Genomic DNA, 26,750 nt, shown 5'->3' on the forward strand with positions numbered 1-26,750 from the left:
CACACTGATCTGTATCCAACATGTTTGTCCTTAAATGTGTCACTGCTGCACATTTTCTGCTCCAAAGTTTTTCAGCTTCCATGTTTGATTCATGAATTCATGTTTATTAGAAAACGTAAAATGAAAATCACCAAACAAGTGTCATAGAAGAAGCAGGAGAGAAGATCTGAACTAGAAGCAGGACTTCCTCCTTTGCTCCTGTCTTACCTCTTCTGGCCTCTAGAGGGCTCCTTGTCTCCTCACTGTGTTCTGGGACACTTGCTGAGAGGACTGATGCTGTTGTAGGAGGACAGTGTCTGCTGGGAATAAAATGAATGATAAAATACAGTCATACAAGTTACATCAACACTTTTATTAGTGTTGACTTCAAACTAATTCAATCAATATAAATTGTTCCTCATTTTCGCTTTAATCTTTTTCAAAAGAAAGAAGTTGAAGTCCAGCAGCTGCAGGAGGAGATTCAGAAGAAGGAGACCAACCTGAAGTCACTGACAGAGAAACTGCAGTCCAACAACAAGGAGGTTCATCTTTTGACCTTTTGTATTGTATCTGCTCTGATGTTTCTGGTCTGTTAATGAGGCTGTCAATACAAATTGTAACGAGACTGTTAAATTAACGGCATGAAATCAGCAAATCTATATATTTTCAGGTATTAAGATGTGAAACACTATTGTCAGTCGGGCAAACAATTATATTACGTTGTTGCCGATCATGGATTTGTCTCGTTACTGAGAGGAAAACAAACAGTGGATGATGAGTCCTTTCAGTTCGTCTCCATCAAAGTGGACGAACCTGACGCACACATCTATCATCTGTTCTGTCAGTAAGACTCCTGCTGCTGTTTTATGATCCGTCCACTGTGACTTCATTGTAAACTAATCACATCACTGTGATTCACTCGATTGTTGACTCTGAGCTGAGAGGAGGTGAAACAGGTCGATGTAACTCCACTTCCAACGTTACTTTATTATTAACATTAAAACAGCTTCTGCTCCTGGAGGTCTGTTGAGTGGACACACTGGTAAAAGCAGGTGTTGTATAGTCGGACCTTTTTATGTTTCTCACTAAAAACTTTAGGTACAACTTTACAAAGGCTCTTTTTAATTCTCTTTGATCCATAGAAACAATTAGCTCACATGTCATTCACTCAGCAATATCATTAACTATCCTGTGATGAGGTAATTTAACGGCCCTTCATAGTTTGGGAAGAAAATAAAATGATAAGCTTTGTTTTTTTTATTTGTTGTTTGACGTTGTTTGTCCTGGGCCGCCTTTTTTCAAAATATACATTTCATTGAATTTCTCAGCCACAAACTAGAAGCACATGTGTTTAAGATCAGGACTAAAACAAACGTTTGTTCACTGACAGAGAACTTTTCCCTAACATGAGCTGAGTTCCTCCTTTGCTCCTGTCTTACCTCCTCTGGCCTCTAGAGGGCTCCTTGTCTCCTCACTGTGTTCTGGGACACTTGCTGAGAGGACTGATGCTGTTGTAGGAGGGCAGTGTCTGCTGGGAATACAATAAATGATAAAATAGATTCATAGAAGTTACATCAACACTTTTATTAATGTTGACTTCAAACTAGTTCAGTAAATATATGGTGTATCTACTTTTATTCCAGTTTGAAAAGCAGCAGGCTGAAGTCCATCAGCTCCAGGAGGAGATTCAGAAGATGGAGATCGGCCTGAAGTCCCTGATGGAGGATCTGGAGTCCGACATATTTGAGGTTCATGTTTGTAACTTAACCTTTCTGTAGATTTGTGTCTAATCAGGAGGAAGAGTCGGTGTGTGACAGTCCAGTTGTGAGTGTGCTGCTTCTCTGTAGAGGTGGAAATCATGAATCACTTTGCTGATTCTCATCATTTTGTTCAGTTCAGTTAAAGACTCGTAGTCACTGACTGAGTCTGCTCTGGACTTTATCTCCAAAGGAAACCTTCAGAGCTGATTCAGACTGACCTCAGGTCAGATCTTCATTCAGTCTGCTGCTGCTGCTGGTCACAGCTCTCATCTTCACTTCACTACTAACTCGTCTTTACAAGCAGCGGACATCAATTCTTTTAAGATTTCAAGATTCAAGTGGCTTTGAATTTTTTAGGCTTGAAACCAGTTGTAATGCAGTGGCAGTGCAGCTATAAGTGAATAGATTATTCAGATATCAACAGATAATTGAAACTAAACAAGGACTTTCTTATAGAAAACAGCTCCATTGTGCAACAAGAGATATAAACTCCACAGAGAACCTGTGAAGTCGTTTTTAATGGTTGAAGTAATAAACACATTATTATTAAAGTGAAACTCTCGCCAAAATGCAAGCTGAGGCTTTTTTTTGTGAATGTATATGAGTCAAACCTTTGTGTAAAAGCATAATTACAACGGAAGAGGCACTTTTAAGATTGACCTTATTTTCGTTTTTGGGTCAAGCTCATTTTAAGTGGGAGTGCTATGGGCAACATGAAACTTTTCTCGTAGTATCACCAGGGTCTCTACACATGAACACGAGCATTGAGAACATTGTTCAAGTTTTTGAACAACTCATCTCAGCAGTAGCTTGTTTTACTCGCTGCCATCATGGCAGCCGAGAAGTGTCGATCTCAGAATGCAACGTAATATGGAGGCCGGTAAAAGTAAAAGTGCCCGTAGCACTCCCAATAAAAATAAGCTTGACCCGAAAACAAAAATACAGTAAATCTTAAAAGTGCCTCTACCTTTTACACAAAGGTTTGACTCATTTACATTCACACAAAAAAAGCCTAGGTTGCATTTTGGCGAGAGTTTCTCTTTAATGCTGCATTCCATTTACCTCGGAAGTCAGAGCTGGAAATGACGTCACACCCGAGTTATCAGCTTTTCAGTTACAAAGTCGGGGAAAAAAGTAGCCAACGGCCAAAAACGGAAGAGGAAACAAAATGGCCACATTTAAGAGAAAGTTATTGTCGCGCTTGCCTTGTCTGAATATAAACGACTTCTGGACAAATATACGGTCCTTCTGCAACCTGCAAACACGGTGGATGAAGAGGAAAGACAAAGGTGCGGAAGGTATCACATTTTTTCTTTTTTTTTTTCTTTCTACGTATTTCATTGTTTACAAAAGTATTGATCAACGTTTGATCGGTCAACAGTAAATAACTGGCGAGTGCTCTTAACAACTGCAATTTTATCAATCATATGTAGATTTAAATTTTTCTCAATGTAACATCAGCAGTTGACTGTTTACTACCGGGGCAGCCATCTTTAAATGTCAACTCGGGGGTTGTGTTGAATGTCCGACTTTCCGAGTCAGAAATCTGACCTCGGGTTCGTTCCAGTTGAAAGTTCCGACTCAGAGCTCGGAAATCCAGAGTACAACTGGAACGCACCATAAGATGGTAAATGGTCTTGCATTTTATAGCGCATTTCCAGTCTACTTAAAGTGCATTACATGCCACATTCACCCATTCACACACACATTCATACACTGATGGCAGAGGCTGCCATGCAAGGCGCCATCATCAGTATCTTGCTCAAGGACACTACCAGCCAGGATTTGAACCAGTGACCTTCCAATCACTAGACGACCCGCTCTACCCACTGAGCTAAAGCCACCCCTACAATACAACGATCCTTAAACACATGTCTCTCTTTAGATCTCTCTTCCTTCACAAGCAGAAAGAAGATCAGCTGGTCCATTCCAGTCTTCTTCCTCCTCCTGGGTAAGCTGTCATGTAGAATTACAATGTGTTCACACTGTGGTTTCCTGGAGTAGAAAATAAACTAATTGTGTAAAATCACACAGCACTGTGTTTAAATCACAGAGCTGTCTGTGTGATCACTGACAGATGAAGAGCTGCTGCAGGACAGACTGAATGTTCTCCAGCTTTAATCACAACATGTCTCTCTTTTTCTCTCTCTTCCTTCAAAGTTTGGAAGAAACAGAACCAGTCAGGTCCAGTCTGGTCCAATCCAGTCTGTCTTTCTGGTAAGTCCTCATATAAGATTACAATTCATACACTCTGAGGTTTCCTGATAAAGATAGAAACTTTCCAAGATAACCTTACAAAGTAAAAACTATGCAGCACTGAACAGACTGAATGTTCGCAGTGTACTTAGAATACAAAATCCACACAAATCAGACAGTGAGATGCTCCTGATAGTTCATGTTGTGGCATGTATAGTCACATTATTAATTCCATTATTATTAATGGAAGAAGGAGAAGACAAATGTATATTTATACAGCATTTCTAAACAAAGTTACAAGCATAGAATAAAAATACCAACAATAATTTATGGCAAACACAATAACATCAAAAACACATACTACATGCTTCAATATGCTTGCAGTAATACAAGACTTCTTCAGAAAACAGTATTTCTTTACTTGTCACTAACCCGTCTCATGGTTCAGTCACAGTGGCCGTTCATTTTGAGGCAGAAGTTCCAGGAGAAGCTGCAGAAGAAGATCACAGAGGTTTGTCTTTGTGTTCTCCACAAAAAAAAAATCTAAAAGTCCCTGTTCAAATCTACGGAAGAGGATTAGGGCCACATGTGAATTTTTTTTTTTTTGTTCTGACTTTAAAGTCAGAGCGCAACGTACAAATCAGCCTCTAAAGTAGAACTTGATGGTTTTCATTACATTGTTCGTCACATGTTTCTAATATACATGCTTGTATAACCTGTCGGACCCTGTTTGTGACTGATGTTATGTTCCCTTTCATGCCTCAATGAAATGAAATATAAATGTGTGCAAACACAGCAGATCATGTTACAGCAGGGAGTTAGAAACAAAACAGAACCACATGTGTTTAAGATCAGAACCAGAACATAAAAGGTGAAGTACCTTCACTGTTGTTCATCAGCTGGGAGAGAATAAACCCAGGAAAGTAATAAACAAATGATGAGAAAGAAAAGATGATCAGATAACTGTTGAAGTCAATATCTGTTTGTCTGTCTGTTAGTTGGAGGAATTAAAACAAGCAGCTGACAGACAGAGCAAGAAAACCAATGAAAGTGATGGAGGTTCTCCTTCACCTGGACGACAAAATGAAAAGGTCGGCAAGCTAAATAAACAAGTACACACACACACGGGCAATGTATCACTCTCTGTTCATAAGCACTCTATAAGTCTAATTCGTTGACAGTCACAAGTCAAAACATGAAGTCTCTCACTGTTCTACCACAAACATGAATGATGAAGTTACACCGTTGGTCCACTGAGACGTGGAGTCTCTGCATCAGTTCTTGCTGTTTCCAGATGAACAGGTGTGGACGGTCCTGAATTTGTCCTCAGTCCATCCTTTCTTGTGAATGACTGAGCCTTTGTAGGATGCTCCTTTCGTAATCATGATCCTCTGACCTGTTACAATGAACCTGTTCACCTGTGAATAACACAATTTTCACAGTCTTTTGATGACTGTCCCACATGTCTGAAACATTTGAACAATTCAGAATAAGCATGTATGTACTAAAATCAATAGAAACATTAAATATATTAGTTTTTTACTATTTTCTGAGAATATGTTAAAACAATTTGTATGTTTTACACAGCATCCTAACTTTTGTGAAATTGATGTAATATGACAGACGGAAAAAAACAAGTGTGTGTCAGCACAGTTCTGTCAGTCCGTCAATTCCTGCTGCAAGATCAACATCCATCTGTCTGTTTGTTGTCTGGAGAAATCTGAGAGGAAGTTCTGAGACTCATGGACACACACACACACACACACACACACAGGGATATGAGCAACATATTGATACAAGTTGATTGCTCTTTAATGACTGATCTATGTGTGTTGTCTCCAAGAAACAGAACAGCAGCTCGCTCAGTCAGAACTCAACCACAGAACCTGCAGTTGTCTTTAAGGTCGACCCACAAGACAAACATATCCAGCTCAGAAACGCATCCACTGAGGTAAAGTTGTTCATGTGTGTGTATAAAAAAATTGAGTTTTATATAAGATGTAACAATATTGTAACCAAGTGTATGAGGAATATTTCACATGTGTTCAAACCAACATGAATCCATGTTCTCATGTTCACATAAAGAGTGAAATGTAATCATTTACAAACACGAGAGATTTAACACTCGCTCACATTCATTTGTTATCCTCGTCTTTCTTTCTCTTCCTCCATCTGACAATCAATTTCCCTCCTGCAGGACCAACAGCTGGGAGGCTGGGTCTTAAAGATACAGGTCAACAACAATAAACCCATCATACACACATATAGGAAACCGTTCAACCTCAAAGCTGGACAAGTCTTCAATGTGAGCATTTCCTGATTTCTTGATAAATAAAATTTCCACTTTTCTCTTCCTGTCTTTCACTACTGTTGTGTTTTATTTGAAATAAAGTAAACTTGTGGAAATCATAATAATAATAATAATAATAATAATTCATATGTTTGTGAACTTTGCATTTAACAGGTGGTGTGCCATGATTATCGGAGCCTGCGTTGTCCCGTTGACCTGGTGTTGGAGGAGCTGACGTCCTGGAATCCTGCAGACACAGTGCAGGTTTCCCTCATCAGCGACACTGGAGCGATTCAATACAACTCAGTTTATAACCCCTGAAAGATAATAATGATTCCAGAGGTCACAGCATTATTTCCTCCATACTAAATATTTACATTAAACTTTATTTAACAACAGAAATGTATATAGGATAGTTATGTAAAAGGAAGTTTTAACTGTGTGTTGTTTTTTTCTATTTTTTCATATTGTGTTCTTTGATGAGTTATTGATGATCGCCACATCTTTTTTTATTTACACACTTTCTGCTCAACAAAACAATATCTGTGTATTATCTAATCTTTATTAATATTAAGAAGATATTTTGATAAGATTGAGTGGAAGGATGGCTGCTGCTTCTTTTTAATAGACATCAGTGGATTTTATGGTGCGCTAAGATTCAAATTCAGAAATCATGATAAATGTAAAGCTCAAACAATAATATGTTGCCTGATTCTCTCCTGAACTATATGGAGATATTGAACAAACTGAAGCTACCACAGTTATATATTACCAAGTCCTGAAGAAAAGAAATAAAAAATAGGTAAATATTCATGTTCCTGTTTTTATCCTAATGTCCTTATTTTGAGACAAACAGTCACTGACTTCACAATAACTGACCAGAACTCTTATTGGAAGTTTCCTGACTTTATTTTGTAAAACATGGCTTTGTGTACCTCCTATTGAGGAACCACTTCAGTATTAATGCTCAACATTTCATTCTGAAATTGAATTAACTTTAACAAAGAAAACAGTTGAAAAATACAACTCTAAATGATGACAACGTTCTCTACGTCTCTAAAGTCTCTGTTCTCTCGCTACATTTACCTTCCTGTTACATCTTACTGTATTATTTCAGTTTATTAGTTCAGTGTGTTCTGCTATTTTGGGACTAACAAACTAAACACAAACATGGTTGATGCAGTAACACAGCAGATGGTTTAATATGAATATTTAAACAGGCTAACTTTATATTTCCTTATATATATTCGAGACACATCTCACCTTTAAGCTTCACTGAGCCTCCTGAACGCCTCGTCTACAGACACACAGACATTTTCTCGTGTGGTTTGTGTCTGAGGAGCTCAAATTATCACCAGCATCTGTGACTCTAAAACAGAACACAGAACATTTACTGACTGTGAGAACTGACATGAGGCTCTTTAAAAATAGATGATGCATCAGTCAGTCAGTACCTCTGTGGTTTTTAAACCTTGTCTAAGTGTGAGAAAGTCAAACAGCCACTGCAAGACTGAACACGTAGCACAGAGAAGCTAAACACCAAACTTAAACTGTAGTAGAAGGGAAAAAAAACATGAAGATGAAATGTTAAACAATCTTGGAGACTGTGTCAAAACCAAAGCCTGACAGTGGATTGCAATGACTAAACAAGCTTCCAAGACATTTTGTGGTGGTCATTTATCAGTCCTTTACAAGTTTTAGTTACTGCTGTGTATCTCTGAGTTTCCCACAGTGAAGCAGTCCCACCAGCAGCAGCAGAGGCAACATCAAAATGGTGAAAACAGTCCTTAAGACGAGGAGAAGGTAGAAGGAGTGATGTGAGAAGGGGCACGTCTCACTGTGAAGAGCTGCAAAGACAAAATGAAACTCTGTTTGGCTGTTTGTTTTTGCTCTGATTTTCCTTATCAAAAATTAGTCGATGGAAAGATTGCAGACATGCTACAATATTTTAATCTAATTTTAGCTACTTTAACTTTAAACTGCATCATGTTTTACCTCTGACAGCCAACCAGCTCTCTGGTGATTCTCCACCTCCAACTGTCTTACACTTGTACTGTCCTTCATCAGACTTTGAGACACTGTGGATGATCATCTTTCCTGTAAAAGTGCTCCCAATATGGACGCCTTCTTTATAGAATTCAGCTGTGAGGTTGGAAGAGGTCACCTTGTCTCTGCAGCTCAGAGTCACATTGTTGCCCTCCATCACAGGGCGGACAGGACTCTCCAGGATCACAGAACCAGCTGGAAAACAAAAGATTTGTAGCATTTTCTGAAATTTGATGAAAATACAGTTTACTTCTAGCTCTCCCCAAATTGTCTTTAACATTTAAAGAGATGATCTCATGGATTTAAGTGCTTTAAACATACCTGTGACAGTGATGTTGACATGGTTGCTCCTCTCTCCTCCTTCAGTCTCACACCAGTATTCTCCACTGTCTGTTGGATAGGCTCTTTGAATAGTGCAAAACAGTGCTGACATCTTTTCATCACAGACCTTAATAAACTCCTCAGTGTTCCTGATGCCTCTCAAATGAGTGGAGCCATCAAGACCCTCACAGTGAAAAAAGACGGACTCGTATTCATAGACCTGCAGTCGGTTTGACACAATACGAAAAGCTGCATCTGACAATGAGAGACAGTAGAATAAGTTACAAAAGGAACATACATTACAGGACAAATCAAGACTAATATGCACCTTGTGACAGAATTTGAATCTGAATAAGAATGTTCTTGATCTTGATCAGCTTGTCATGTGTATTGTAGTTTCTGGGCTTCTCTCCTCAAAGGTGTCGGCATGTAGTTTGATCATAAAAGAATTCTGCAGAGGCAATGCTGGGTGGAATGATGGAGCAATCTTTATTAAAACAGAATCTAGCACCTTGAGTCCAATTCAGAAGCGGCCGCGTTCTGATATTATCAAATATCTGGAAAAAGCAATGCCAAAATGCTTCTCCCTCTGCCCGATCAGAAATCTAATCAGCCCTTGATCTAAGGAGTTCTATCAAGTGCCACCCTTTTCTCTTCTCTCCCTGCATCTGCCTTTAGAGACCCTTTTCTGGTATGCACCCACTTCTTCTAATTGGTCATTTTGGTATATTATCCAATAGACTAAAAGAGGAGTTGACCTGTTCCCCTACTCTTCTCCCATAACTCATCTGGCCTGGCTGCGGTCAACTGTAGGTCTTGTCCCCAAAATGACCCAAATGGGTTCCCCATCCCTCTATGGGAACATAAACGTTTGGGCATCTCCCACCATTTGGCGGGGCCAACCTTAGGTTTTAGTACTTTATGATGGCCTGCCGTCTGCTAACCTTTAGCCTTCACCAGTTGAAAAACTACTTTAGGACCCCTGGAGCTGTGAGCCTCACTCTGTCTGCACTCCTACACTCACATGAGGAGAAACAATTAGTCATCATTCAATCTACACTAAGTAAACTCAAAAATCAGAATGTGTTGCCATCCAGATACCTCAGTATCTTTAGCATCGTCTCGATTCTGCTTACCTCCATTCTGAACATGTGTGTCCAGCAGAATGAATACAAGCATTACTGTATACACAAAGAAAACAAAATCTATGTCAACCATATACTTTTTTAGTTTGTACAGTATACTGTATACACAGAAACAGAAAAAAATGAGATTCAGTACTCACACAGTCTGAAGCAGAGCGCTGCAGCCTCCATGGTGTCTTGCTGCTGTCTGAACATAAGACTGAACTACAGCTCATGTGTTACGCAGATGACAACTTCCACTTCCTGTTCACTTTATTTCTGATGTTGATATAGAAGCTGAAGTCAGTGTGGCTTTAACATACAGCAGTGTGGTGCAGCCTTGTGACGTAGGGGTAAGGAATCCAGCCATGAACTGCAAAGGGACGTCCATAAGTCTTTGTTTTTGTACTGGTTATACAATGACAGTGATGGCTGAGAATCTTGACAGACATGCATGTCTTCAACCTTTACCTCTTGCCAGTAGTTTCTTGTTGACTACTCATTGATGCAACATAACTGGTAGCTTGATTGTGCACTCTGGACAGATACATAATGCACTGGTAGGTGAATCTCTCCACAAGTCAATTTCTTTAAATAAGCCGTGCCACATATTTTGTCAGTAGGTGATTGTAAAAATGGCTGTGCCTAACCAGAACATAAAGCTGAAAGACAATCCAACATTTTGCTTGCAGGTAAAATGCAGTTAAAAACACTTTCATAAAGAGCTTTTACAGTCAGCATTAACATCACATAGTTTAAAATTGGATGTGTGTGCCGCTAGTCTTCAGTCAGCATCTAATCAATTTGAACCTGACAAAGAAGACCTGTTCTGCCCCCTACAGGAAGATAATAGACCTAACACATTTCTCATGACCACTCCCATCCGAAGAACAGTGTTATCTCTCCTGGTCTCTTTGTTTACAGCTGCAATGTTTTATACAAGCCATTAGTTGCCTGGCAACAGGCTTAAAGGTCAGTTGTGTGTTGAAAAGACACTCAAACTGAAACCAGACAGAATCACAATACTGTGTTTAAAGTTAACTGATACATTAATAAATACAATATAATCAATGTTATAATAAATACATCTGAAATGTAATTAACTTTACTTGTTGATTTGTTGATTATGTTTTGAATTAAATCTAATCAATTTCTAGTTGATAACACAGAATTAATAAATGATTTACAGACTTCAGTCGCGCAGTCTGGGGAAGTAACCGACACATCATACTACAGGTATGGCGTCTTCTTTATTGACATTTGCTTGTTCTACATATTTTAACATCTATTTTGAAAGACGCTATCCCCTTTTAGAATGAAACTAGCCCTGTATTTAGACCACACATGTAGCTTACAAGAGAGTAATGTGGTTAAATGTATAGCCTATGAGTCAATTGATCTGTATTTTGTCAACCCATTTAGAGACGAGGACATGAGCCAACTGTAGCTTTATAGAGAGAAACATGTCAGGATTTTCTGTGCTTTTTTCCTACGCAACCCAATCATAATATTGCTACAATGATATAGGACACAAGACATCTGTGCTGCTTTGAATTCAACATTTAAAATGTGTTATCATTTACATTTTTCTCACAAGTTCTTCACCTTAAGGGAGATTGAATACTTTATAGGTGGCGTGTGCCTTTTACGTCTGCTCATGAATGGCTGAATGACTTCTTTAACCTTAATAACTATTCAAAAGCATTTCTTTTCAAACACTGTATCCTTGGTCCATTTTCAGAGCTGCAGGATGGTTCACCAGATCTACAGACTGTGCTTTCTTTCACTGCTTGGACCCCTGCTCAGTGTTTTGGTTTTAAATCTGCTCCTGACACACTTTTGTAGAGGTAAGATCATTGAGCTAATCATTAAATGTAAAGTGTGCAGTTCAGTGCTTTGACTGGCATTTCAATTATTCAAACACTGCAGGCAAAATCAATGCTATTGTTTCAGTGAAGCACTGTAGTGCTTCATGTCACATTAATAAGGCATTTAAGGTGAAATTAGGCTATGAATAATAATGAATGAAAATAATAATAATTATAATTATAAATAATAATTATTAATTATGATCAATAATAAGATCCAATTTTCATCAGATCACCTCAGGACACCACCCTCGACAGAGGGAATAGAGCCAATTCACCAAATCAGTCCCACACAAAAGTACTAAGCTGTCAGTTTGTAGCTCAGATTAATGATTAACTTAATAACTACAACCAAAATCACCATAGCAGCTATAATGGTCAAAGGGTTTTAGAGTCCTTGATGGAGTAAAGGTTGGCCAACATTCACTGTTTCACAATATTAAATAGACAGCATGTTGGTTAAAAAATGTTTTATTTAACATGAGGTGTCTGCACAGTTTCACATTCCGAGCTAAGATTTAACAGCGACAGTTTGTTCTTCATTATGGTGAAGTAAGAAATGTGGCTGGTGTGGTGTTTACATGTCCAGGGGCCCCAAGAGCCATTAATCAGCTCTGTATGTGCGTTGTAGCTAGGGCATGAGGCCCCTACGGAGCAATAAAAGTGAATTTATCTCTAATGCCAGAGGTTCGGAGCTGACTTAATATATACGTTTCCATATAAGCATGAAGAGACAATACTGTCAACTTTAGGCTGTAAGTTCTAAATCGCGCATCAGCGGAGTTAAGTAATATACCGAAGATGAGCTATTACTGATGGAGTGGAGATAGGTCACTCCTCTTTCTCCTGTTGGATAGATGGACCCTCAATCCAATAAAGTGACCAATTAGAAGAAGTAGGTAGGTAACACTTAGTCAACAAATGCTGACAGCTTAACTAAAATGCATCATATATGAGATATTCGAATGCTTGACTGAAATTCTTACAATTCCAACACTTTCAACTTGAATTTATACGACAATAGCAAATAGCTCAACGTAGCAGTTAATAATTTAAAAGATTTTGGTTCATCAAATGGGTTACAAATTCGATTATTGTATCAATTCTCACCACAGTGCAACTGTTAGTAGTTACAAATCTATGTCTAATCCTGCAGTAGACTAGTGGGGTTCAATGTAAAGACTTCTGACCAGATGTAAATCTCAAATTATGGTGAAATGAATATTGCACAGTTATGATTGCCAACGGTACATTGCCTCACATAGGGCACCATGTGCAATACTTCATGCAACATTAATATGCGTTTTGGGTTATATTTGGCTATCAAAAATTATTAATGATTAGCAGGGATAATTATTAATTAGGATAAATTATAAGATTCAATTCATATCAGATCACCTCAGGGCACCACACTGTGCAGGGATAGCAACTTGGTGCTAACTTGCTTCCTGTTACTTTGACTGTGTATTTCACTGGAGTTTCTAACCCTATCTGGTCAGTGGGGGGTCTGTCATCCTGACCAATAGTAGCATAGGAATTCTGGGTAACTGAATTTAGTTCAAAGCCCATTTTTAAGTCTACAATCAGACAGACTGCCCAACAGCTGGAAAATGGGGGCAACTCGAGATCTCTGGAAGAAGAGGAACCAGAGTTCTCGTTCACACTGCCCAGGAGCTGCAGAGCAGGACTGAGTGATGATCTCTGAAGGGCAACTGGGTGGCAGGGCCAAAGGGCAAAGACACTCTGGAGGGTGATCATGTAGCTGAGTAGACTAAGGAAGCTGGCAGGTTAGCTGAAATGTGGAGGGACCAACGCTGGGGTCTGATGACATGGATTGAGAACAGGAGGCCGGTGGCAGGGCAGCAGGTCAGGAAGCCGATGTTGGCAGGGGAGCCAAAGGCAATCAATGTTCAGCAGATTAGGAGGCGGGCAGCTGGAGATCTGCCAACTGTGGTCGCTGTGACTCAGAGGCGACCAGCTGAAAGTCGGTAGGGATAGTTAACTGGATGTCCAATGGGTAATCAAGAGCATGAGTCATCTGGGTTACTGACAGTTAACCGGGAGCAGACAAGAAAACAAGAGCAGGAGCTGGACAGATGTTTTGGGGATCAACAGTTCCTTCTGGAGGGTTTCCCTAGAGGTGGTTTCAGAGCAGGACCAGGAAAGGAACTGTGTTTTCTAACTGGCCAAGTGGCTGGATGCAACTGTTAGATTCTATTGCATCAAGCCAGTGGCTGGCAGACTGAGGTGCTGTAGCAGGTAGGAGGCTAGTTGGCTGGTGGCTAGCCTACCAGGGCGCTAGGTGGTGATTCACTGTCTGGGAGGTAGACTCAGATCTACTAGATTGGAGGCTATCATGATGACTCAGGTAAAGAACATTTTAACCGTGGCTTCTTTGACACCTCAGTTTAAGAGTATAACACAAGTTGTATAGCTCCTCCTGAAAGTCTCAGACTGCTAAGAGTCTGATGGGCTCTGACTGTTCAGTTCATATTAAGGTCTACGACAAAGGACCCAATCATAGGACTCCCAGAAGGTAGGTTACAGAAACAAAAGACAAGCTGAACTAAAATTTTAAAATGATGACGTTGAGTTATTTGGTTACCTGCATGTGTTTATCAAAGCTGCATTGCATTGAATAAAAGACTGGTAACTGATGGTAAAATGTGCATAAATCTGGAAGAACTGTGATCTTACTGATGATTCAGTCTCTGCTATGACTGATACTGCACCTTTAATTTACTTTTCAGGCAAATATTCTTAGAAAACTGTCTCCTACTGTAGGAATTAATAAACACATCTATTTCTTTCCAGGTCATTCTCAGTTAATTGGTCCACCTCAGTCAATACTGGCAGGAATTGGTGATGATATCATTTTGCCATGTCACCTAAAACCTGCGATGGACGTTAATGCAGAGACGATAGAGTGGACCAGACCTGACCTGGGCCAGAGATTTGTCCATGTGAGGCGTTCTGGTCAGGACCTAGTAAATATAAAGAATCCATCCTACAAAGGAAGGACATCACTGTTTTCTGATGAACTGAAGCAAGGAAACATTTCACTGAAGCTGTCCAAAGTACAACTTTCTGATCAGGGAACATATGTGTGTGACATTCCGCTAATGAATAAAAAGTCTTCCGTTAGGCTTGTTGTTGGTAAGTGTGATAAGGAAAATAAAAGAGGACACTTTCAAATTAACAGCTTCACAAATCTGCACATTTAAAAAAAAATGTAATTGTGTGTATTTTATTGACAATAGTTTCAACATTGTAAATTTTTGTCCAAAGTAACAATGTTTTCCTTCAACTCATACCACTGTTTTAAACTTCTCCTTTTGATCAGCATTACATACTTCATCAGTACCTGTCATCAGTCTATCAGGGATTGACAGAAACAAAGGAGAGGTGATTTTAAACTGTGACTCTAACAGCTGGTATCCAGAACCTGAGGTGTTCTGGCTGGATGGTGAGGGAAACCTCCTCTCTGCTGGATCTACAGAGACAGTCAGAGGTCCTGATGACCTCTATACTGTCAGCAGCAGAGTGACTGTGGAGAAGAGACACAGCAACAGCTTCATCTGTAGAGTCCAACAGAACCACATCAACCAGACCAGAGAGACACTCATCTTTATTTCAGGTAAACATTGCTACTTTCATGATGTGATCACTGTTTAAGTGTCAAATATCTGAAGTCCCATTTTCTATAACTGCCATGTTATTCTGTGTTTTATCATTTCAGAGGATTTCTTTGAGGTGCTGTCCAGTTCTTCTTCTACTACAGTTGTTTTGGCTGTTACTTTGGCTGTTTGCATCCTGGTTATTCTGATTCTTGGCCTTTATGTAAGGAGACAAAAGAAAAGCAGTAAGTCACAAGTTGACTATATTATTTGTCAATGTCAAGCTACACAAGTTTCATGTGGAAAAGTGATGTGATTTTTGTTAAATTATCTTTCTTTTGAACAACATATCCATATTACACTGGTTATTGTGCTGATTGAATGGTGGCTCGCCTATGTTTAATTCAATCAGTCAAATTACCAAAAGTCTTTACTTTATAACATGATTTTAGACTGACTGCCTCATTTGCCGTGGAACACTCCCAAATCAAGTGAATGTCTTTTATGCTTTAAATTTACTGACTTTTATTTCTTTAGCAGAGAAGAAACAAAAGGGTGAAGTGCTCACAAAAGAGGAAGAGAAGCCAATGAAGGTATTGTACCAGTGAAAAAGGCAAACAAGTAAATAAAAAGCAATAGTCGGAAACACAGTTTTAAGCAATGGGGATACAATATATTTGTATAGAGAAACAGGATCTGCAGCAACTATGACAGCGCAAATTTTACTTGATATTGGGACAATCAGACATTCAGTATATTTGGTCATATGTTATACAGAGCCTCGTATGCTCGTATCCTCGACAGAGGACAGAGGATAAAATTAGATCAGTGGAGATTTAACAATAGTAAAGAAGAGAAGAGATAACCTATATAACACAAAATTGTTATATTGATAGTTATAAGAACAGAGTGAACTGAATTGTGGTATCTACAGTTTTGAGTGTGCAGGACTGCTGTTGAGTGAAAATCACAGTTCACCTGAATTATTTTGTTCAGTTTAGCTCAAAATTTTATTTAATCACTATGAATGTACCACAGAAAACAACACTAAAAACATTGTATTTTTCATAAAACTACCAAACTACCAGTTAAACACACTAATGTTCCTCTTTAAATTCAAATGCAGAATGGATCAGAGCTTTACATTGGACTGATTGTGTCTCTGATCTAGTCTTTCTCCATGTCTCTCTTTAACTCCCAGATGAAAAAGAAAGATGAAATGAAAATGATCAAGAAGGAGAGACAAGATAAAGAGAAAGCTCAGAGCAAAGTGAGGATGCTGAAGGATCAGCTGGAGTCCAAGATCAAAGAGGTGAATGTGATCATTATTGACTTGAATTCAGATGACTTGTCCACTCAACTCTTTGTCTCTTCCACATGTTACTCTGATTTGACTCCAGCCTCGTTTGTCCTCACTTCTTAAATGTCTCACAGCTTTAATATTTGTTCAGTTCATGATAAAAGTGAACAGACAAATATCAAAATACAATGTGTATCCTGTAAGTGAGGGATAATGCCATTCGAGGTGTGCGCTGCGCATTGGACGGTTCTAAGGCCTCCGCGTCGTCCATTAATTCCTGATTATGGACGCCTCGAATGGCATTATCTAGCTTGTACCATGGTTACTTGCCAAAGAAACAAATTAATACCATTGATTTATATTTTCATGCGTTTTGCAATCAAAATATTACGTTGTTTACAAGCCATAACTAAGTTTCCCTGGTATTGCCTGAGAGTTTGACTAATACCTGGAACAATCATTACCCTCCCGTAAGGTTTTTATGCAACAGAAACATTCACTCCTCCAGTGAATAGGACGGATCATAGATACGACTTGTCTATTCGATGTTAATAACATTGCGTACGATTGACAACCAGTAAATATAGTTCGACAGTATGCTAGCTAATAAGGCTAGCTAGCTAAACAGACATGTCATTGTCCCCAAATCAATATCAAGTATTTAAGAACAAATGATCGGCCGTGTGTAACGTTACTGTGGCAGCAGCCTGAAGTAGAGAGCTGAACAGAGAACGGGATGTGAGATTATTCACTCAGAAAGTTTCGTATCAGTAAGTTTAGAGGGGAAGTGAACTTTCTGCAGCGTGTATGTTACTGTCGCCACCCTGTGGTGTTCAGAGGATAAGGCACCGAAGGACTGACGGGCTGCACTCACTGTTGGAAATAAAATATTCAGATTTTTGTCATGTGAATACATGACACGCCAGCTAAAGCATTAATTTAGAGCAGTGAACAGACACTTTGACTGGAACTACTTATATCAGGGATTAATGGACATCCTGCAGCCAATCAGGTCTCGCTGCCAAGCCATGTCTCTGTAGTGACAGCTGGTGTCTGCGTATGTGTGAGTGTGTGTATGAGTGTGTATGTCTCTGTGCATGACCGTGGGGGTGGGAGGGTTGGGTTCTTTTAATTTTCTTCTCCTGATTTCATTTGATGTTTCTCTTTTTCTGCTGTCTGTACATTTCTGTAAGGCACTTTATGATACTTTTCTGTATGAAAAGCGCCATATAAATAAAGGTTGATTTGATTTGATTTGAATCAGAATCAAGTATTCCCCCAGACCATGGTATAATAACAAATAATATTTTGATTAAAATATGTAATTGAGATTATTGTTTTCATATTTATTATTAGTGTGATACAGGCATGTATACTGAAAGATTGATTGACATCCACTGCCTGTGACTTAGCTGCATATAGCCAACGTTACGTCTCACCAGTACTGCTTTTATTTCTGAAGATTGTTTAAATGTATGAAGTATCAAAGTATTTTCAATTAATTATAAACTAAAATAATTTGAAGCCTTTGGGATTTGTTTACTTTGCTTTTAGTTACTAGCTAGCTATTTAGTTCCATATTGTCACAATGATTTTAATATTTGTACTTTTGACCGTTTTAATATCGTCCCTTAAACACTTCCTGTGCGCGTGGTCGATGTTTTAACAGTGTTGATGTTCTGCTGCAGAGCTTCAGAGACGTTGTGGGTAAAGAAGCAACACACAGTAATAATGTGTAAAGCTCATCAAGTGTTGTTAGAGAAACTCTTCAGTCAGTTGATGTGAATGAGGAAGAACAGTGAGACAGACTGACTGAACTCTCTGCTGATCACTGATCACTTTAATCACACACAACTGAGACTGTGATTCATCTACAAACTGCTGCTGCTTTTCATCACCATCACTATTTCACCTCTCTGTTCTACTTGAAGTCAAATGAGCGTCCTGTCCTGTCTTATTGTTGATTCTGACTGACATCCTTTAATAAGAGAGACGCTCTCTCTTCTTCTGTCTGGATCTTCTCTCTACTCTCAGGTTGAGCATGAGAAAGATAAAGTCAAAATCCTCACAGAGGAGAAGAAGAGGAGTGAGGAAAAGCAACAGAAGCTACAGACCAACATAAAACAGGTTTGTCTGTTATTGATAAAGACTTTTGTTTCCACTGAAGATTTTTGACTAATTTCTTGGTTTTTAGCTTAAAATCGAATATTTGTCTTTTTTTAAACAACATATACACATAAAGATGTTCATTGTAGTGTATTGTAGTTCATCTCTCCTCCATTCCAGCTGGAAGAGAAGCTCCAGGATGAGAAGAAGAAGTCAGAGGAAGCTCAGAGAGAACTGAATGATCAGGTGATCAGAATCACTGAGCTTCATGTTTCCTCCCTCATCAGACTTGTTGTATCTTCTTCATACTGGTCATGTAGAACCAGATGATCAAACTGATCTCTGTAAAACAAACAGTTTCATGTTGAATCTATTGATAACATGAAGATGATAAAGATCAGACTTTGTTGATGGACTTTTTCATGGTAAACACTGTTTTGTGGAATCCTTCTGACATGAATGACTTATTATACATCATGTTTTAGTTGAATGGTCTTATTTTCTAATTACATGTTGATGTCATCAGTTCAGTTGTTTTTATATATTTACAGTATAAATGTCTTCACACAGCAAACAGGGTTAACCTGAGCCACACTATGTGCACATTAAACAGTAATACACAACCTCACAACCTGCAGCCAATCAGAACTTCAGACCAGGATACTATGTGAACTAAATTACTGACTAACTATGACATAATGTCTCTCATCTTGTTTCTCTTGATCACTCTTTTTCCTCTTAGTGGGAGAAGAAACTGCAGGAGGAGCGGTCGGAAAGGGAGAAAACTCTAGAGACCTTCAAGAATGAGCACAAAACCGAGGTTCTCTTTAAGTTTTAGAATATGTTTGTTTGTTTGTTTGTTTAAAGGTAAATGAGGAACCATAGACTATTTTACTCTGCTTACATACATAATGGTGAAATCTAGAAATCTGACAATGAATTTCCCTCCTGCAGGACAAACAACAGGAATAAGCCTCCTGCTGACCTGGTGTTGAAGGACCTGGAGCTCTGAAGACAAACTGCAGGTTTCCAGTCAAAGTATCTGACTCAACTGTAAATAACTTGGGAAGTACACAAAAACTCTTTGCACTCAACTCCAGCATGCATCGTTGACCACTTTTGGGTCCTACAAACACTACGAGTTGTCTATTCTATTTTTTTACCTTTTTAATTATATTGTTTGATACTTTTACTATGTTTTACTATTGTTATTGTTTTTTTGTAATATTCTGACCTTTGGCTGCTGTGGCAAACACATTTCCCCGTTTCTGGGACAATAAAGGAATGCTGGTTTTAAGTTGTAACAAATATATATTTTAAAAAAGAAAAAACATTGTTCATTAAGACAAAAATTTCATTCTGATATATAAAATGTAAAATTAAAATGTGACATGATGCAGCTGACTGGACTGAATATTCACATTTTGTGTAATTTTAAGTGCGACGACACACAAATGTTTACAGCTGTTGTTTCTTTTCTTGACAGTGAAGATATTTTTGTTATTCTGTTTTGTATTTGTGATGCAGTTCACACTGTCACTTTAGAACATTACTTTTTCAGAACTGTGGAGACAAAATCAATAGTTGATTTCTCTCAAGAAGCTGATGTGCATCTTTCACAATGTTTGTTTGCTTTGAGAAATAAGACAGCTAAGAAATAACAAATTCCAAATATGTTTTCTATTTGTATTTGTGCATTGTTTTGTTAGTGTCCTGACCTGCGACCCCTGTCCTTTAAGTTTTTCTCTCTGGGAAAATGTAACAGTGCGAATAAAGAAGATATGTTCACATTATGTTTGTATTATGGCATTTGTACATTCTTTGATATGTTTGCTGTGTGGCCAGACTTTTGTTACTGTAACCAATCATTCAGCACACCAGAGTGCATCAAATCACTTACATTTAGACAAGAACAACATGAAAAGACAAATAACACATTAATGTTATTAATGAAGTTAATTTGTTAACTCACATCTGTGGATGATTAAAACCATGATTGAAACATAAATGTATCTCAACAGTTAATACTAGAAGCAAGCCTAAAATTTGAAAAGCAAATTGGTTGACATGGTGGACTCCACTGTAACCAATAGCTGAAAGACATCTGAACATTTATTAGACTCTGATCAGAGATTACAGTATGAATGTGCTCAAAGCAAACACAAGCATATATATGACACATTATTAACAGATAATAAACCTTCAGCCAATCAGAGCTCAGTTTACATCCTGAGTACTGAATAAAACTAAATTTGATCTCTGTTTCCCTCCAGTGGGAGAACAAGTTCAAGGAGGAGGAGAAGAAAAGAGAGAGAGCTGAAGAAGAAGTGAAGAAGCTACAGACTGAGGTTCATTTCTTTATTTTTATCATGATTTTAAAATGTTTGTAGTTATTTTCCACCAACAGCAGAATATTATCAACAATACAACAATATCAGATGTAGTTTTCAGCAGTTTAAGAGCAGAATGTATAAAGAGCCACTGTTCACCCCCAGGAGATGATCTGCTGCACACTAACAACTGGAACATGTTCTGCTGATCACTGATCCACCTGATAAACTAGCTGATGGCAAGAAGCTGACAGAGGAGCAACAGAAGCTGCAGAACAAGAAAGAAAGAAGACCAACAATCTCATTATCACTCAACAGTGTTCTCATTATAAATCCACTGAAGGTGAACTGATCCAAAACATGAACCAAACTATCTGTGCATGAACAGACTTTCACATCATCCAGTCCATCACTGCTGAGAACTCGTTCAGATGTTAATGTACTGATCACATTGTCTTAATGAGAGAGAGGTGATGAGGTTCATCTTTTTACATTTTACTCAGATGATCAAACCATGAGGGCAAATCTGAGACACCAAATATCTGAAACTGGACTAAAGTTCCACTGTAGCTGCAACAAGTGTAACAGGGAATGTCTTTCTAACATTAATATTGTAAAAATAAGATCTTTTCAATGTACTTTTTATATTTACAGTATGAATGTGCTCCGAGCAAACAAGTTAAAGCTGAGCCAAACTATTTGCACATTAAAAGTTGATAAATAACAACCTCCAGCCAATCAGAACTTAGTTTTCATTCAGAGCAGGTTGTTGCTTTCACTAAATGAAGCCCTGGAAAAACAAAATGTCTCTTATGTTGTCTCTGTTCATCTCTGTTCATCTCTCTTTTCCAGCTCAGAGAAGTTCAAGGAGGATGCTGAGAAAGATGTGAAGAAGCCTGCAGATGGAACATGATACTGAGGTTCTCTCTATTTATTCCTTATTTTATATCTGAAACATTGTTTATTGATTTAGCTGCTTTCATTTCACTTTCTTTTGAAACTATATTATCACAATATATGGAAATGTAGATAAAAAAAACTTTAGAAGGAAAAAAAGTTCTCAGTCACATTGATCTCAGTGTAATTAATTGTGTGTTTTGTTTTGTTTTGTCAGATGAACATCATTTGTTCTGTCAGTGTATGGAGGTGGAGAGAGTCTATGTAACCATAAATGTTGTTTCAGCATGATTTTGTGCAGCACTGTTAGATTTGTCTTCTTTTTCTGTTGCATGGCGGTCAGCAACCAGTGTTAAGGTGCTTTGCTGCCACCTACCATCAAGAGAGAGTAGCTGGGTTATACTATCATCAGAATGTTATTAACAAAATATCAGTGATTCATCTTTTGAACATTACTGTTGTCAATACCAGTTACCGTTGCAGCCCCCAACTCAAACATCATGGTCCACCTGTCTGTTAACTGGATACATCTGAGATGAAGTTGCATATAGCATGTGTGGTATTAAGTGGCTACTTTTGAATAACGGTGTGTTTTCTTTCCCTCGGTGCAGGAAGACTTCAGCAGCCACATTCATGGACATCATGACTTCAAGGAAAGATCTGCAGGAGGACAACCTTGTTGCTGAGAGAATCCAACTGCACTTATATTAAACTGTGTGGTTATCTGATAGTAGTTGTTCTGTTTGTCCCTCCTGTGTTGTTTTATGTGCAGCATATACATGCAGACAACCCTGCGAACATATCCCTGACACAGCCTTTCTTATTGCATTGTGAAATCTCAAATATTGAATATATATTAAAAATGTGAAATGTTTGAGCTTTTTTTTTACTGGACTTAATATTTATATTAAAACTTCATGTCCTGAAACACAAATATACATTTACAGTAATTACCATATTGATCCGAATATAGGACAAGGTTTTTTTCGATTAAAATTATGTGGAAAAAGTGGGGTCGTCTTATAATCAGGGTCTAACCGTTGACACATGCTTATAGTTGTCTTGGTGGCAAAGTGGATCAAAAGTGGGGAAAGTTAACAGACATCTGAGGCAGAACTATGATGCTAATTTTAATATAATGGTGATCAATGCAGCGGAGGCGCCAAACAACTGTCAGCCAGCCAAGAAATATGGAGTTACGGAATGTAACGTCCGAAGATGGTGGGTCCAAAACGACTGTCTGACAACGCTGACAGTAAGAGAAAAGTGGTTTGTGGTTCTCTAAGCGGCCGCTTCCAAGAGATTGACAGGGGAGTATGTGAGTTTGTTATTGAGAAACAAATTCCTGGTTATCAGAGTCTTTTTCTGAAGATTAGTCTTGAAGAGAGGGGTCGTCTTATAATCAGGGTCCTCCTATATTCGGGCCAGTAACGTATGTCATTCAAGTTTTTTATGTTTTACATTGTTTGTAATTCAACTTTTCAATTTAGAGTGACCTGATGCATTTTTCTGCATAATGAGATATAACATATTTTTCAATGTATGTTTTTACATAAATTAAAATATTTTGTATTTACGGTTGTATTTTTTAATTCTTTGTATAGTCTGCAGTTCGCTGTGTGGAGACTAATTGTCACTAATTGTTCTGTTGATTCTGAAGATGATTCTGTGTGTTTTCAGATTTAGATATTAAAGACACCTGAGGAGCATTAAAACCATGAGTGAAACATAAATGTAAATGTAACCCAAAAGCCAAAAGTAAAAATAAACCTGAAAATTGAAAAGCAAAAATGACATAAAATCTTTTTGATAAAATCACATATTTTAAAATGGTTAAAGAATGAAATAAGTGAATGAAGCAGCCTGTCCTCACCACAAAAACAACCATGTACATTGAAAGCAGCTTATTACGAACCATATTGACATTTCTTCTTTGAGGTCAACCTCCAGTGGCTGTGGTCATTATTACATCAGGCAATGTTGTATAAAGAGTCGGAAAGTCAACACAGGAGCTCAGGGATGGATATATTACTGACATAGCAAAGTTATGTGTTTATGCATGTAATGTAGGTGCATTCATAACTGAAATCATATATAAGTAAGTAATAAGTAATGCAGTGATTTGAACCAAAACTAAAGGATTTTATTAGCCTAATCAGTCTCCGAGCATTAAATGATGGTACACCTGCAGCAGCTATGCTTTAATCCAATATATGTTGTTTTAGGAGTCACTGGCTAACAGTCTATATATTCTTTTAGTGGATCATACAATACAACAAAGTGCTATTTCCTGTGTGGAGGGAGAGCCACAGATCATCAGTGTAGCTTCACCTGCAGCATGTATACTGACCACCGTGCTGCTGCAGATGCACTGAAATAACTTCTCATTGTTGCAGTTTTTCAGAAAGAAATCTCCACACTGAGATTGACTAACAAACTGATCATCAGGAAGCTTCAATTCAATTTGGAAATGTATGTGTCAGTGACTTTTAATTGAAATGACTGATTACGTAACAATAAGATGAAAAAGAAGTCCTCTAATTATGAAATTAAAGGAGCTGGAGATGCAGAAGAATCAGAATTAAGATGGATGTAAAGTGCAGTAGATGTTTAGTTGTGGACATTTGTCAGTTTGTCAGTGTGATCATGGTCTGACTCTGACTGAACTCTGGACTGCATGTGTTGTGTTTGAGTTGTGTTGCTGTTAAACAGTCCTGTCTGTTGTGTCAGTGCTGCTGCTGTCATGGTACCGTTTGGTTTTTAGGTTTCTGAAAAAGTCAGAACTCTAATTCTCGTCTGTAGTTTAATATCCATCTTGGTAAAGACACAAACATCACAGCTGACTTCTACTTTTTATTTTTTTTACTGCTAATATTTGATATTGAGCCGTTTTACGCTGTTTCTATAATGTCATGTGCCATCAACTGTACTTTCAAACTATCTCAAGTTATTTCACATTATATTACATCATTACACATGTCAATGTTTGTGTGTATATGAATAAATATACTTTATAACTCTACTACTACTCTATACTCTCTCAGAGCTGCTGTACATTACATGATCTTTAACGATCTACATTCACATTTGATTCTCATGTTCATGTGACACGTTGCTCCATATTTCATATCTAATGGTCCTATTAACGTGTTAATACATGTTATTGAAATGCTAATAATCAGAAAACAGCTGAACATTGTGTCTGATAATAAACATGTAAATATAGGTGTTGTCTACTTTATACTGAAGTACATTTAATACCAGATTGACTCTTATGTACAAGTTTTCATCAGAGCAGAGTGTTTGTAGACAGTGCTGCTGTTAGCCATGTTGGTGCCCTAAGCATAACTCCTTTATGATTTGTTTTTGCCAGTTTAACTTTTTACTGCCAAACATATAACTCAATACCAATAACACATTAGCAGCATCACAATGTAACACTCAAGAACAATAAATCGAAAAGGAAAATCAGCTTTGTAAACACAGAACACAGAACAGGTCATACAGGTCTCTACATTGCCACCTGCTGATGGACTCTCAATGACAGGACTTGTGCTTTCAGAGGTGGTTCTCTGCTGTGTGTCTGTCCCTAAACTGCTGGTTGAGGTGGTTGATCAGAGCTTGGTACTGTTGTGGATTCTACAGACCTGCTGGCCAGCTGGAGTTGATGTGTGCCTGAACTGCTTGTAGATGGTTGCTCATCATCTGTATCTTCCTCTTGGCCACCTGCTCTTCCTTGTACTATCTCAGCACTGACCCTGCATTCATTTAGAAACACGAAGAAAAAGGATCAGTGTAGAAAGAGACAAAATATTAAAACAAAGAATCTTATACCGAAAACAGTTATAAACATTTACAAAGCCTGCAGCCAAGCAGCTCTGCCCCTTTATTACTTGTCCATCAACTATTTGATAAATCTAACATAAAAAGCATAATAGATGGAGTTGCAATATTGCAATAATGTTTGCTTTAGCTCCTCCTTGAACCGGTACTCCTCCTTGAACCGGCACCTTATCGTGGTGGAGGGGTTTGAGCACCCGAATGATCCTAGGAGCTATGTTGTCCGGGGCTTAATGCCCCTGGTAGGGTCTCCCAAGGCAAACAGGTCCTAGGTGACGGGTCAGACTAAGATCGGTTCACTCGCCCCTGATGAATATAACAAGACCAAGGACGTGCACGTCGCCCGGATCGGCGTCACCGGGGCCCCACCCTGGAGCCAGGCCTGGGGTTGGGGCTCGCAGGCGAGCGCCTGGTGGCCGGGTCTCTGCCCACGGGACCCGGCCGGGCGCAGCCCGAACGAGCAACGTGGGCCCGCCCTCCCGTGGGCTCACCACTCGCGGGAGGGTTCAGAAGGGGCCGGTGCAGAGGGATATGGGTGGCGGTCGTGGGCGGGGGCCCCGGCGGCCCAATCCCCGGATGGTGACTCTAGCCATGGGGACATGGAATGTCACCTCACTGGGGGGGAAAGAGCCTGAGCTGGTGCGGGAGGTTGAGCGGTACCGGCTAGAAATAGTCGGGCTCGCCTCCACGCACAGCCTGGGCTCTGGAACCCAACTCCTTGAGAGAGGCTGGACTCTCTTCTACTCTGGAGTTGCCCGCGGCGAGAGGCGGCGAGCTGGTGTGGGCTTGCTTATAGCCCCCCAGCTCAGCCGCCATGTGTTGGAGTTCTCCCCGGTGAACGAGAGGGTCGTTTCCCTGCGCCTTCGGGTCGGGGATAGGACTCTCACCGTTGTCTCGGCTTATGGGCCGAACAGCGGTGCAGAGTACCCGGCCTTCTTGGAGTCCCTGGGAGGGGTACTGGAGAGTGCTCCAACCGGGGACTCCGTCGTTCTCCTGGGGGACTTCAACGCCCACGTGGGCGATGACAGTGTTACCTGGAGGGGTGTGATTGGGAGGAACGGCCTCCCCGATCTGAA

The 26,750-nt window shown here is 39.1% G+C and overlaps 3 protein-coding genes across 3 annotated transcripts in view; 2 read left to right on the plus strand and 1 right to left on the minus strand.

Annotated features, from left to right (window-relative positions):
* LOC115590466 (lamin-A-like) overlaps positions 1 to 7,038 on the plus strand; it is a 48,594-nt gene extending 41,556 nt beyond the window's left edge. Inside the window, exons 6-14 of the mRNA XM_030431830.1 lie at positions 426 to 521; positions 1,623 to 1,727; positions 3,625 to 3,690; positions 3,900 to 3,956; positions 4,384 to 4,446; positions 4,934 to 5,026; positions 5,779 to 5,886; positions 6,133 to 6,240; positions 6,400 to 7,038. Of these exons, the coding sequence (XP_030287690.1) occupies positions 426 to 521; positions 1,623 to 1,727; positions 3,625 to 3,690; positions 3,900 to 3,956; positions 4,384 to 4,446; positions 4,934 to 5,026; positions 5,779 to 5,886; positions 6,133 to 6,240; positions 6,400 to 6,546 (843 nt within the window). The 3' untranslated portion in view covers positions 6,547 to 7,038. The remainder of the gene's footprint in view (positions 1 to 425; positions 522 to 1,622; positions 1,728 to 3,624; positions 3,691 to 3,899; positions 3,957 to 4,383; positions 4,447 to 4,933; positions 5,027 to 5,778; positions 5,887 to 6,132; positions 6,241 to 6,399) is intronic.
* Positions 7,039 to 7,568: 530 nt separating this feature from the next.
* On the minus strand, positions 7,569 to 9,799 carry LOC115590467 (low affinity immunoglobulin gamma Fc region receptor III-like). Its single transcript, XM_030431831.1, has 4 exons — positions 9,729 to 9,799; positions 8,593 to 8,847; positions 8,221 to 8,466; positions 7,569 to 7,594 (listed from the first exon to the last, which is right to left on the minus strand). Exons 1-4 carry the CDS (start codon positions 9,769 to 9,771, stop codon positions 7,569 to 7,571), a joined length of 570 nt encoding a protein of 189 aa, XP_030287691.1. The 5' UTR covers positions 9,772 to 9,799.
* Positions 9,800 to 16,474: 6,675 nt separating this feature from the next.
* Positions 16,475 to 19,628, plus strand: LOC115589866 (uncharacterized protein PFB0765w). Its single transcript, XM_030431053.1, has 5 exons — positions 16,475 to 16,513; positions 18,536 to 18,628; positions 18,788 to 18,853; positions 19,350 to 19,427; positions 19,562 to 19,628. Exons 1-5 carry the CDS (start codon positions 16,478 to 16,480, stop codon positions 19,577 to 19,579), a joined length of 291 nt encoding a protein of 96 aa, XP_030286913.1. The 5' UTR covers positions 16,475 to 16,477; the 3' UTR covers positions 19,580 to 19,628.
* Positions 19,629 to 26,750: the final 7,122 nt, after the last annotated feature.

This window comes from Sparus aurata, chromosome 10 (genome assembly GCF_900880675.1).
Source record: "Sparus aurata chromosome 10, fSpaAur1.1, whole genome shotgun sequence".
Taxonomy (NCBI): Eukaryota; Metazoa; Chordata; class Actinopteri; order Spariformes; family Sparidae; genus Sparus; species Sparus aurata.

Excerpts from the sequence above, each read along its gene's own strand:
- LOC115590467 (XM_030431831.1), bottom strand. The coding sequence starts at position 9,771 with ATGCTTGTATTCATTCTGCTGGACACACATGTTCAGAATGGAG. Across the intron at positions 8,848-9,728 it reads CACACATGTTCAGAATGGAG|ATGCAGCTTTTCGTATTGTG; the intron begins GTAAGCAGAATC and ends TCTCATTGTCAG. Across the intron at positions 7,595-8,220 it reads GAGCTGGTTGGCTGTCAGAG|AGTCACAGATGCTGGTGATA; the intron begins GTAAAACATGAT and ends GTTCTGTTTTAG.
- LOC115589866 (XM_030431053.1), top strand. The coding sequence starts at position 16,478 with ATGCTGAAGGATCAGCTGGAGTCCAAGATCAAAGAG. Across the intron at positions 18,629-18,787 it reads TACAGACCAACATAAAACAG|CTGGAAGAGAAGCTCCAGGA; the intron begins GTTTGTCTGTTA and ends CCTCCATTCCAG. Across the intron at positions 18,854-19,349 it reads AGAGAGAACTGAATGATCAG|TGGGAGAAGAAACTGCAGGA; the intron begins GTGATCAGAATC and ends TTTTCCTCTTAG.